The 13,743-nt window shown below is 37.1% G+C and overlaps 2 protein-coding genes across 4 annotated transcripts in view; one reads left to right on the forward strand and one right to left on the reverse strand.

The window, feature by feature from the left end:
- GABRA5 (gamma-aminobutyric acid type A receptor subunit alpha5) overlaps positions 1–13,743 on the reverse strand; it is an 81,490-nt gene that overhangs the window by 36,654 nt on the left and 31,093 nt on the right. For all 3 annotated transcript variants that reach the window (XM_034431370.3, XM_034431369.3, XM_034431371.3), the window contains exon 6: positions 5,530–5,612. In XM_034431370.3, the coding sequence (XP_034287261.1) occupies positions 5,530–5,612 (83 nt within the window). The remainder of the gene's footprint in view (positions 1–5,529; positions 5,613–13,743) is intronic.
- The window catches only part of GABRB3 (gamma-aminobutyric acid type A receptor subunit beta3), a 232,384-nt gene that overhangs the window by 24,309 nt on the left and 194,332 nt on the right, over positions 1–13,743 (forward strand). The window lies entirely within an intron of this gene.

The following is a 13,743-nucleotide window of genomic DNA, read 5'->3' on the forward strand; positions in this document are numbered from 1 at the left end:
ATTAACCTTTTTTGCTTTAAATATATTCTCTCACAACCCCTTGCTTTTATTCAGAAGCTGGAAATTCTTATTCAATACCACAGAATAACTTTGGGGCAGGAAGAAAGATAAAACACTGATCAGAAGAGAATATATTTTTCTGAGTTTTAAGTCTAGAAAAGTATTTTTTTAAAAAAATTCATGGAGGTGGGGTACTGTTATCAGATGGAGAGTGATATTATTGGTGCTGCTTTCTTGCATTAGTTTGATCACATTCTGCAGCTACTAGAGCTATATCTGGCAAAGTGTCCTAAGAGAAATTTACTTGTGAGTTTCTTCGGGGATTAAATGGACCACAAGGAACCTTAGAGGTACAGCCACTTGGGCAGAATGATTGTACAACGAAAAGCAAGGTCCTTTCTATTGGAGATCTTAATTTAATGGAAGCCCTTTTTAGAGGATGTGGGTCCTTAGATGAACACTGAAACAATATCAAATACTTTCAGAACTTCAAGGAAAAAAATATTTATAGTTCATTTGTTTTGGAAAGAGTATGATTGATATGGGCTTAGCCCAGGTATCAATGAATGCTGCTAAAAGACATTCATTATATATTTAAAATAAAAAGATTCAAATACCCATAACCTACTTCTACCTAAACTACATCTTGAACTGAGGGAAGCACAAGAAAGATACAAAGAGAAGATATCTTTGTCTCATAAATGCAGGCACTAATTTTATTCACAATAAAGCAGATGAATGGACTGTATGTGAAGTTTCCCACATCCATCACTTGCCATTTGCCTAACAGTTCAAATAGACTCACAGATGTGAAGAGATGATACAGCCTTCCACCCCTTCACATATTCTTTGGTCAGTTCAAAACTAAAGTATCTGTAAGCATTCAGAACTCCAGATAGGAGAACTTTATCCAAGCTTTGGGAAAATAAAGGGTTAGAAAGCAATCTATTTTCAATTAAATGAAATGAAAAAACATGTGAATTTTCTTTTAAACATATAGCACTAGTTTCTCAACCTCAGAAGAGAAGTTTTATGATAGGATTCTCCACAAACCTATTTGCAACTCTATGTAATATTTCCCCTCTTAGTTATTTTCATTTAATTGTGTATAAATTAATCAGAAAATAAATTAGTTTCAGATCATTTACATTTAAAAAGAGGATCTCAGAAGCATTAAGATGAATCATTGGTTTTGAGAAGAGTACTTTTTTAAAAAACACACATACACAATTAGAGACTGCTTTTTCACAGCAGGTTTTTTCATCTCTAAATTCTTTCAATGCCTGCTGATCTTCATCTGCTCACTCTCCTCCCTACAAGTCCAGCAAACCAACCAGTCAGCTTCATAACCATTAATTAACAGGCCAGATGAAAGGAGGAGAATATTGTGGACCTGGTGGGCAGGAAATAAAAAAAAAATAACTAACACCACCACTCATTTCTTTTCATTTACTTCCCTGCAGCAGCCATTTTCTTTTCCTTGACTTCAGCTGGAGAATACTTAGGTATTAATTGACAAAGGTCATGAAGTGGAAAATGGCTGCAGCAGGAATTAAAATGGGAAACGGGAACCATTATTCTCCTGCCCTGTCTGATTCTCTTGCTCCTTCCTCTCCTATCTGTCCAAGCCCCATATTTTCCTATTTTTTTCTAACTGAGCCATAAGTTTTATATCTGCATAAGCATGTATGAGCTCCACTGTTACCACTTGTTGTGACTGTAATCCTAAATCTGGGTATGGTTTGTATAAAATTAGCATGGCCAGGGTTTTTTTTTAAGGTCTGGTAAAATGGTTATATTTAAATTGGAACCACTGAGGATATAAAACATTTAGGAAACTGGTAACATAAACTTGCTTTCTGAATTACACAGCACCTACAAATTTCTGTTTTGATTACATAACTACTGGTAAAATAAACCAGTCTAGTGAAGGATTGTCAAACTCGCGGCCTGCGGGCCGGATGTGTCACACGCTGCCCACGCCCAGTGTCAGATAATAATTTAAAATAGTGCCACTGAACTATACTGTCTATACTGGAAGGATGGTTTTGTGTTTATACTTTCCCTCCATTTTGTCTAAGGGACTGAAGGGGGAGTGGCTTAGCCACCCTATAAATATGACCCCCTTTTACCCACACACAGCAGACGGAGAAGAGGAGAAAAAGAGAGAGAGAGAAGAAGGGATTATGCTCTAGGCACATTTACCCAAGAAATAAATAAAGACCAAGAGACAATGTTCTGTGATTTAAAATGTAAATAGTTTATTGATTTTAAATAAACAAAGTTTTTCTTGATAAAAGAAATCTGGCTTAATTGTAGCTGCTGGGACATTCCAAGATCCTATTGACCTCTACAGCCTAACTAAAAACACTTTCCTAACACCCAGTTTAGCGAAGGGGAAAACAGTTGTGATACACCATATGATGCTGCCATGACGATGTGAGTATGACACCCCTGGTCTAGTGAATACTTTAATTAAAGGCTTTGTATGCAAACTTTTCTCTCTCCTCATGATCCTGTTTATTTATGAAGTAAATTGCTGGCAAATTGTTATATGATGGATAACTGTGGCTGTTATATCATGACAAAAAAAAAACCGCTATATATTCAGAACACCAGGCACAAGGTAAAAACCTTAAAATAAACAGAATTTTCCTAAGTAGATAGAGCTGAATGGGTGCATGTTAAGACTGGATTAACCAACATGCCAACAAATCAGAAAAGACTTCTGTGGCTCTGTTGGTTTTCAAAGAGTTGATGCAGTATGGCATTGTAAAATTCCTTTCAATTCTTAGCTCATCAATTAGGAGAGAGAAAGAGGGAGGGAGGGAGGGAGGGAGATAGGGATAGGGAGAAGAGCAAGAGCAAGAGAAGAGTGATTTTGCTATCTTGCTATCACCAACTTCCACTCTGTGCTTTTCAGTGTTGATCTTCTGACAGTAACAGAATAAAATAAATAAATGGATTGAATTGTCTGTTACTTATACACTGTCAAGGCCTTGGCAAGAATGTTGCACTAGCAGAAATATATGATTCACGCCCCCTACCTCCGTACATAGGCAGCTGAGGGTCACAGTAAAAGCAGGCCCAGCACATGCAACACATTCACTTATTGCAAACTTCCACACCATACCACTAAAACACAAAAGCAACAACAACAAAAAAACCCCACTGATTTTTAGTGAAAAATTATAGCTTAAAAAATGAACATTATTTTCCCCTTCTGTGCTGTCCCAAAAGATCCACATTAACCTTTTTAAGCTTATTAATGCACAAACACTTAGCCGCATCTTTAACCCCAACTCTCAAAGATGAAAAGGGAAAGGAGTTTATGTATAGCAATATTAAATCCAAACCGAAAAGCAACACCTCTTTTCAACATCTGTGATATTCTCTGCTCCAATCACCTTATCTTATACTCACGCCGTTTCTTGCTGTTTAAGCAGGAAACATGTGACAGAACCTTAGGATGAGAGAGTATAATTGTCACCACATGTAGTTCAGAGGTGGGTTTTGGCAGGTTCTGACCAGTTCTGGAGAACCGGTAGTGGAAATTTTGAGTAGTTCGGAGAATCGGTAGTAAAAATTCTGACTGGCCCCGCCCCCATCTATTCTCTGCCTCCCGAGTCCCAGATGATCAGGAGGAAATGGGGATTTTGCAGTAACCTTCCCCTGGACTGGGAAGGGAATAGAGATTTTACAGTATCTTTCCCGTGGAGTGGGGTGAGAATGGAGATTTTACAGTATCCTTTCCCTGCCATGCCCACCAAGCCATGCCCACAGAACCGGTAGTAAAAAATTTTGAAACCCACCACTGATGTAGTTGCTGCTATATATTTTTCAAGAATGATACATTTTCTCCACATTGTGTCCCGAGTGGCATGTTTTACCCGTGTTGGGTTATCTGCATATATTCATCAGTATCAGGATGACTGCTATACAAGTGAGAACCAATGATATCTCTCCTATACTGAACCTCAGATTATGGCATGCCAAAATGTAATATATCTGCATCTGTACAAAGAACAATAAATCCTGCCCTGTATACCTGAGGGAAGACAAAAAGCACACTGAGCCAAAAAATTTCTACTATGTCTCTACTATGCAATGCACAGAACGTTCGACAACACCATAACATAAAAATTTGTGCTAATGTTTCTTGGGAATGAATGAGATCATAAAAATCCTAAACCTCAGGACCCTCTGCTTTCAAATTCTGACAAATAAGTGTGTCATGTAGTTTTTCTTTCATGTACACTGAAAGGTTTCAAAATCACTTTCCTCCATTGACAAGGTTCATAAGAAAGCTTGACAATACATAGGTTATTAGCCTCTTTTTATTTGCTCTATTTGAAATATTCCAAATAGTACTGCCTATAACCTTCAAGTATCCTTATTTGTGGCTCACAGCAAAACTATGGATAAGTCAATTCATTTCTTAAGAGCCATTCACCCTTCTGGCTGCTGGCTACAAAGTCATCCTGGCACAGAGAATGAATGTCTATTTGTCACTAAGATGATCAGAAATCAACTATCAACATTTCAGGACTAAATCGTCTTTTTTGGTTATGTTCTATCTAGGTTCTAATATTAATCTGTGACTATTAAAAACATCTGTTAAAGAAAACTGCATTTAAAAATAATTTAAATTTAATCTGCATTTAAATACATATTTGAAGAGATACAATTAATCTTTTTGTTCAAAAATATATTTGGAGGTATACTTTCCCCAATATGATTGCTTGGTATATTATGTATCTATCATCAAGTCATGCTGAATCTTGGCAATTTCCCCAGCCTTATCTTACAGGCCTTCCAATATTCACCTATCACCGCTGTATTTCATTCCATGTATCTTGTTGCTTTCATCTTCTTCTCTTTCCTTTTATGTTTCCTACTGTGATAGACTTGTAAAAAGAGCTAAATCTTATCCTGCATGTGTGAAGTATGATCATTTGAACCTAGTCATTTGCACTTTGAGTGAAAATTGTGGGTTGATTTATTCAATTATCCATTTGTTTGTTTTCTTAGCTATCCCTGCTATTCTGAGGAGTCTTCTCCAACACTAGAATTCAAAATCCTCAATAATTCTCTTTATCCTACTTTTTCAAAGGTCAACTTTTCTTTCCACAAAGCGTCACAGGAAAAACCATTTCTTGCATTATTCTGATCACTGTACAGATCGACATTCTAGCGTCTGGTATATTCACTGCTACTCTATCATGTGCTAGTATGTTCATTCAATATACACATTTCTAAATTCAAAGGTTGCCAACTAAGCTGCACACAGCAATATTTGACAATATGTGATCAGCTACAGACAACAGTATGCCAAGATACATCCCAGTCCGGAAAATATGTATGAACCCCTTTAAAAGTACAGAAATTCCTCAAGTATGTTGCTAGGAATAAGCCTGGAAAACATAGAGTAGTGTCAAATTCTTGACTGAGTTATGCTGCCCTTACTAAACACAGCAGTTCTATAAAAACATTATTTAGAAATCGTATTAAAGAGAATAAAGCACTTACAGCTTCCAAATTTTAACGGACAAGCATGGGCATCCATGGGAAAGTCTTCAAGTTGCATGGGGCATTCCGCAGATATGGTTAATCTAACAGGAAGAGAGACAGAATTCAGGTTTTTCCTCTGATTCAGAAATCAAAACCTTTGTTTCAAGTGATCAGTGTCAGGCTGTTTTGAATTTGTATTTTGACAGTTAAATGACTTCTAGGCTACAGAAGCACTGAACATTAACATTTTCTCAGGCTATATAATTAACAGTTTTCTTGCTGTAGCAAAACCTTGATTCAGCACATATCAATGAAATGGATTTTGGACTCAACAGACAAAAAATTCTGAAGTATTTTTACTAAGGTAAAGGTAAAGTTTTTTCTGTACAGTCATGTACAACTCTAGGGTGCAGTGCTCATCTCTGTTTCTGGCCGAGAGAGCCAGTGCTGACTGAAGACATTTTCCATGGTCATGTGACCAGTATGGCTATACATCAAAGGTGCATGAAATGCTGTTACCTCCCCACCTAAATAGTACCTATTAATCTACTACATTTTCCTGCTTTTGAACTGCTAGATGGGTAGGAACTAGGGCAAGGAATGGGAGCTCACCCCATTGTGTAGTGCTCAAGGCTTGAACCAGAGCTGTTAGATTTCCAGCTGAAAAGTTCAGTGTCTTTAACCACTGAGCCATCGTGCCCAGTATTTATCATATTTTATATAAATATGCATTGCATAATGGCAATGCCATGGATGATATTCTCTCCAACTTCATGGATAATTGGGAATAATAGCAATAGCACTTAGACTTATATACAGCTTCACAGTGCTTTACAGCCCTCTCTAAAAGGTTTACAGAGCCAGCATATTGCCCCCAACAATCTGGGTCCTCATTTTACTGACCTCGGAAGAATGGAAGGCTGAGTTAACCTCACGATTCGAACTGCCAAACTGCTGGCAGCTGTCAGTCAACAGAAGTAGCCTGCAGTACTGCATTCTAACCACTACGCCACCACGGCTCTAAGTGATCTATTAAATTGAGGTTTCACTGAATTTTAATGTTTAATGCAGACAAAGAAGGAACTATATTTTTAAATCTCAGTAAATGCTTAGTAATCTTAACAGTAGTCCTGGCAATCTTCCTTATCTATGTCACTTCAGAGCTAGGCCCACATGAAATGAGTTATAGGAAATGTCAAATGGAATTCAAAGACCACAGAGACTCCTTTAAGACTTCCATACTACATCAAGCACATCAAGCACAAGCAAATAATCAAGTAATGTGACCAGGATCTTTATCACTGGAGGCCAGCATCAGGTAGATAATTACTTCTTGAAGAAGGTTTCAGGGTGGTGAACTGCATTGGGCTACAGGAAATTGCAATTCATATTAGTGCTGGATAATGATGGGTGGACAGACAATTGGCCATCTAATTTAGTCCTCTAAGGTTTCTTGAGGTACTTGCAAATCAACAAACTCTGGGGATCTTCAAAAATTATGACCAAATTATAGCTTTTTTGTGACAGAAATTATTAAACATATAATTAGAAAGTGATCATATAAGTTGCATTTAATTTGGGTGAACATAAAGCGGATTAAGTCAGGCGGTGATGGAGCAGAGCAATCTTCTTCTTACTGGACAAGTAAGAAGGGCTTCTGATCCAGAACATTTCCCTTTCCAGCTGTAAAAGCTCTTTTATGAAACCCAAGGTCAGTTAGTTGCCTGAAGTGACTATTTGTTTCTGTCATTCCACAAACCCAGTCCAAAAGAATCTACTTCCTATGACTAAACAGCAAATGGCTTCAGAACTGTTGATGTGCGTCAAGGTGTGCAGTATCCAAAATCAATCAATTTATGTTAGCAGAAAATCTCTGAAGGGCTCCATTTCCTCTTTTCAGGATGCTTCATTATGATCAGCGACTTTTTCATGACATCAGAAATCAGCTGCCTGACATGGATGCACCATTTAAAGGCAACAGGGGATTATTATACAGTAAACGAATATTATTATACGGTGGTAATATAAGAGTAATGTGAGCGTTATTATAATTCTTTTATGTACACTGAGAGCACACGCACCGAGACAAATTCCTTGTCATGGTTTTGTAAACCAAATGTTAGCCCTGTGAGGTAGTTGAGACAATAAGTATCAATCATGAGTACTAACACTACCTTTACTATAAAGTTACAGTAACAAGGTTGCAAGGTTGCAAGTGTCACTTCAAGAAATTAGGAAGACTTCCTCCTAAAATGTTTACCACATTCCCCCATTGTTTCTGTGAGCTCAACTGCTGCTTGTCTGACCATTAGCAACAGCACTAGCTGTTATATATAAGTTATAACTTGTATAACTTATATACCGCTTCACAGTATAACTTATATACCACTTCACAGTGCTTTACAGCAGTCTCTAAGCAGTTTACAGTCAGCAATTACCCCCAACAATCTGGATCCTCATTTTACCAACTTTGGAAGAATGGAAGGCTGAGTCGACTTGAGCCAGTCAGCATCGAAGGAAACAAACTCCTGGCAATGTCAACAGAATTAGCCTACAATTTGAGCCACTGTGCCACCACGGCTTGTACCTAGTCTGCAGCTCTTCCTCCTCCTCCCCGTTTCTTAAGAATATTCTCACAGAGAATTACACCAACATTACTCAGATCAAGGAAAAATCTTCCTGAGTTTTCTGCTACAAATATCCTATGATGTATGTACAGTTACAGTATGATGTGAAAGTAAAATAGGCATTAAAAAATCAGGTAGCTTTGTATTCCCTGTTTGCACAGGATCTTTTTTTCTCCAATTATCTATAATAATGCTGTTACATTTCACCTGGGAAGCATCTCAACTTTAAGAGTAAAGGAAAAATGAGTTTTTAAGAGTATGTTATTGGATTTTTAAGTAGCGTACTATACTTTTAGCCATCCTTTGTATCTCTTTTGATTTCATGTTAACCATTCATTATTGTGGTTCAATATGTGGTCTTTTTCACACATGCCTATGCATGGTGGGGAAAATTTTAGGCAGTTATCTCTCTTTACATACGTATTTTATAAATAACCCTGGGAAGTGACTGTATTTTCTGGTGGTTGCTCTATATAACATAGCAGTGATGAAATGTAAAATTTGTTACTACCAGTTCTGTGGGCGTGGCTTGGTGGGGGGAGGGGTAATGTGACTGGGTGGGCATGGCCAACTTTTTTTTTTTACTTTTTTAAAGCATTTTTTTTACAACCTATTCGGGCAAATAGGTTGTAAAAAATGCTTTTAAAAGGTTAAAAAAAGGGTCTGACAATCACAGCTGTGGCGCGCGATCATCAGAGCCTTTTTTAAATCTTTTAAAAGCAGGAAGTAATGACACCCAGGTGGATGGGTGGAGCCTCGTGCCGCCATCGCTACCAGTTCTCCGAACCACTTGCCACAATCGCTACCAGATCGCCCAATCCGGTCCGAACCGGGAGCATTTCACCCCTGTAACATAGTCACTTTATATTAGTAGCTTTTGAGTATCTCTATTACCAGCAGAATCCTCCTATTCTGTGAATTGCCTGAAATTGTCAGGTCTGTCCCAACATAGACATTAGGAAAGAAAAACCCTCCACTTCATTTTGTTGACCTGAAAGGTTCTTTTACTAAAGTCAAGCAGCTGCAGCGAAAGTAAATCTGGATCCGAGTATTCCCACACAAAGGTTACAATTCCCTTTCCCCTGGCCCTTCCCCTTGACCAGTCCATCAGGAACCAATGGTATTCATGTTTGATGTTTTGGGACTGACTTTGAGGTTTGATGCCTCTCAATGTAATTTCGCATTCTGTTCTCAAGCTATGTATCCTTGGCAGCTGGTTTATTCTGGATCGACACTACTGGTTTCTGTCAGTTTGTCATCTCTTCCCTTTTAATTCCCATTCCCATGTCTAACCTTTGCCTCCCAAATGGCTTCCCCACTCCCTTGCACTTTGTGGCAGGATGCCAGCGAAGTGAAGAAGCTAAAGATGGCAGGCCTGACACAAACTTTCATTCTCCTTCATAGCATTTTATGGAGATTTCTTTTAAAGTGTGTATGATTTCAGCAGCATTCCATGTCTATTGTCTCCAACCTTGTTTCTTTACCTGACTACTTAAAGCAGTAAATGTGTACATTCTGTCTCTTTTTGCATAAAATAATTTTAATCGTTGACAATGAGATTGATCTGTCTCTAAGGTATCATGTGCTGATTTCTCTACTCACACATAACACATTATAGGGTACTATGTTCTTTATTTCATTTTTTTTCCTCTGCTCTTTGCCAGTAATAGTATAGGGTATGAGATCTTTTTCTCCTTCATATTCTGGAATTAAGAGAGAGGATTCCAGGTAAAGGGATCATCCTGGAAGATAGGTAATGTACCAAGCAGCAACACCGTAGCAGGAAATTGGGCCAGAGTTTGTAAACTCAGACAACCTATGGACTCAGTCTGCTGTTCAATAAATGTCACTGTTTGGCATTTAAAGTTGACATTGGAAAACACGATTTCTTCCTTTTCTGCTTCCAGCCTTTAGTGACTTCTGCTCTATCAATTCTGGTGAGCTCTTTATGGATTTTCTCCAGCATTTAATGCTTTAACACTGCAGAGCTTTATTGTGGATGAACATATCAACACTGCGAATTCAGATACCATAACTCATTTCCTGCTCATAGATAGTCTGCAAACTTTTTACCCAGAACATTTTTACTGTTTTGGGACCACAGTACAGTAATAAGGTTTAAAGGCTATTGGGCTGATTTGGGAAATGCTTTCATCATCTCCAATAGCAGAAGGAAGAGCAAGGAAAAGAATGATCCTCATTGTTGTTACCAGATTCCTTAATTACTGGTTGTGGGGAGATGGGATCATTTACCATTGCCATTATACAAGGCTTTATTATAATGGAAGATCCACCCAAGTTCCATGAATATAATAACAATAGGCTCCAAAACAGAAAGTATTTTAGAAATTATGTAGGTAAGCCACAGGAGTTATGGCAAAAAAAACAAAAACCAGAAGCATTGTGTACTCTCTTACTCACGTCTGAAACTCCTTGCTGTCCTGCTCCCATCATCCTACACCTTTCCCTTTACTATTTATGAATAATAAGCCCTACTTTCTGCCTCCTGTCTTCTGCTCAACTCTAAAGGGTCCAGGAAATCAGTCTGTCTCTGCAGCTCTGCGTTCTGAATCCAACTTAATACAAATGGGTGCATTTTTATTTACTCTTAAGTTCTTTGATCTTCATTTCTGAATTTAAAATAGAATTCAATACAATCACTAGTAGTAAAAGTCCAGGTACTGGCAATATTTGCCCTCAAGATTCTTTGGGATTGTAACTCCCATATATCCTAATTTTCCAAACTGCTATAGCTTCAGGGAGTTAATTTAAAAACACCTGGTGAGACAGATGTTCTCCATTCCTGTGGTTATCAATATAAAAATGCCTCTAGTACTTAAGATGTCAGTTTCTGAGAAGCTTATATTATTATTTAAGTTCTGCTATAACTTGTATATGTAGGTCAGGCAACATTTTATCATCAATAGTGAATAATTATGGATGCCTACATGTAGTCACTAATCTGTGGTAGAACATTTTTACACTGCTATCATTTTCCATGGGAAAATCAATATCAAAAAATTTCACAGGCTCATAAAATTAGTTACTGACATCTCACCGTATAGGTTTATTGTTTAAAATAACTTTTTCTAGGTGGCTGTTCTGAGGAAACTTGTATATATATTTAATACAATCAGGTTACAATCTGCCAGCAACACAAACTGAACCTCCCAGTAGTTCCCAGTAACCTCCCAAAAGAAATACATCGACCTAGCCTGCAAGTTGTCCCCAAAAAGAATTCAGATCTTTCTCAGGCCTGATACAGAACCACATGACTTTAATGAACTGTAACAATTTGGATAGTATTATGAATCTATATATAAATATATTTAAGCATTTCTTTCCCCAACCACGGGTTGTGAGATCTATGGAGCACACCCTCATTTTTCTTTGGCCTCTTATGAAGAAAATGGCTGCTAATCTCCGCCGGATGATCAAAGCCAGATTATTAAGATTTGGGTGTGTGTGTATGTGTCTGTCTGTCTGTTTGTCTGTCATCTATCTATCTATCTATCTATCTATCTATCTATCTATCTATCTATCTATCTATCTATCTATCTATCTATCATCCTCTTGGAAGAGGTGTGACTGTACAATATGACCATTCTTTCTGGTTCTGCTGGAAGGTCAGAATTATAGCGTCAAAGGAAACTTAAGAAGGACATCTCAGCAGTGATGACTTAAAAAAATCCAAAGCCTTTCTGTTCCTAAGCCAAAATCACCAGCTAAAGCTAAAAGTATACCAGTTCTGGTTGTCCCACTGTGAGTGATGAAAGACATTATTTTCATTTTTTTCTGCTCACTGTAATGGGATCAAAGGCAGCTTATTGATTTCAGCTTCTTCTCCTTGATAGGACTTTGTAGCTTCAAGAGGATTCTGAAATTAATGTTCGAAGTTTCATCTGCCCTGGGTTTTTTCTATCCTCAGAAATTAAACCAATGTATTGAAGGCTTCAAATCGCTTTAAAATGTTTACAGGTATTCCGAGAAAAATAATTTCCAACTAAAACTGTGTGGTAGTTTTAAGATAACTTTGCAGAGAAGCTATGGCTGACAGTGGAAGTGATTTATGAAAAGATACATGTGTGTGTGTGTTTCCTAAGAGGCATCTATGAGAGAGGTCAGAGAGTCTTATAACAAAAGTTGGATTGTGCAGACATGATATATCTTCTTTACCCATTTGTATGCGTGTTGTGACAGTTTATGCATGTACCAAAGGGGCAAACACAATACTATTTCTGTCATTGGGACAAAAGTACTGGATTACAAGACAAACTGGCAACCAAGTACTTATTTCAGATTCTTGGGGCTTCTTGTCACTCAAAACTTTATCCTTGGGGCATAAAAACACTGCTATACTGAATTTTTACATAGCATTTTGGACCCTTGTTTCCATGGAAGTAAATAATAATTTCTAAAATACAAATATTTTATCAAAAGAGATCAACAACTTTCTTCTATCATGTCTTACAATTTCTGGTATGATAAAATTTGCCTTCTTCTAAAATCTAACCATCATCTCCAAGATGGATCTGGAATATAATATAGGTTACCATTACTTCCTTAACTCATGCTTTTTTTTACTGTATCTTGAGCTTTCTTGTTATCTTTCTCAGTAATTATATCAGGTACAGTCAAAAGAGTAATATTAAAGCTAAAGCAAAACAAAATCCTGCTAATTAAATAAATGGGCTTTTGTAGAAGGTGTTAGGTTTTTTCAGGTGCATCTTAGCAAGTCATTTTTATACCTTAGATGACATTACACACACAGCTGTGCAGACATTACACAACATCTGGCACACTAGCTTCTCTCTGCAGGAATCTGCTAGATTTAAAATTAAGGCAAGCTTTTTTTTTTCTTTTTAAGAGGGAATAACCCAGCCTCTTCTACAGGGATAATCAAAAAGAACTCTTTCATTTTATACTAATTAATTTTAATACTTAATGCAATTATAATGTCTTTTTATTAAGTATATTATGGGACACGAAATCAAAGGCCAGATTCGCTGTATGGATTTATATTCATGATCAAAGGTTTTTCTCTATTAATAAGCACAATTCTTCAGTTAAGTTATTGTAACTAAAGATGAGGATCTGCCGCCACTAAGTGGACATTTCAGGTACTGCGGGTTATTTTTAACAAATAAATTGAACCTGTCAGAACCTTCACACTAGTACATGATATGGTGTTACATGATTACTTACAATATCAAGGTTAATGATACAGGTGCATTATGCTTCTATATATGAAAAAATTAGGATAAGATAATTTTATTCAATTTTGTAAAAGCTCATTTACTTCTAAAAAAATATTCTGTTTCTTCAGCATTTTGTAAATGTGGTCCTTATTCTCCACACGACGATTGTTGAACATCTCCTTATTAAATATTAGGATGTGTGAGATATTTTTTAACGTGCTTTTAAAGTTTTCGTCCCATAAAGATTTCAACATATTGTGCCAATAAGACAGTTATTTGCCTTATTGAGAGAGCCAAAAAGCTGGCCTCTTTTAATGTTTAGATACTGAAAGGAGAATCTGCAGAAAAAGAATGCAGATGCTTCAAGCATAACATTTAAAAGAGGGTTGGAGTAATCACACTGATAA

The sequence above is a fragment of the Pantherophis guttatus genome, chromosome 5, assembly GCF_059756535.1.
Source record: "Pantherophis guttatus breed Tessera chromosome 5, ASM5975653v1, whole genome shotgun sequence".
NCBI classification, from domain to species: domain Eukaryota; kingdom Metazoa; phylum Chordata; class Lepidosauria; order Squamata; family Colubridae; genus Pantherophis; species Pantherophis guttatus.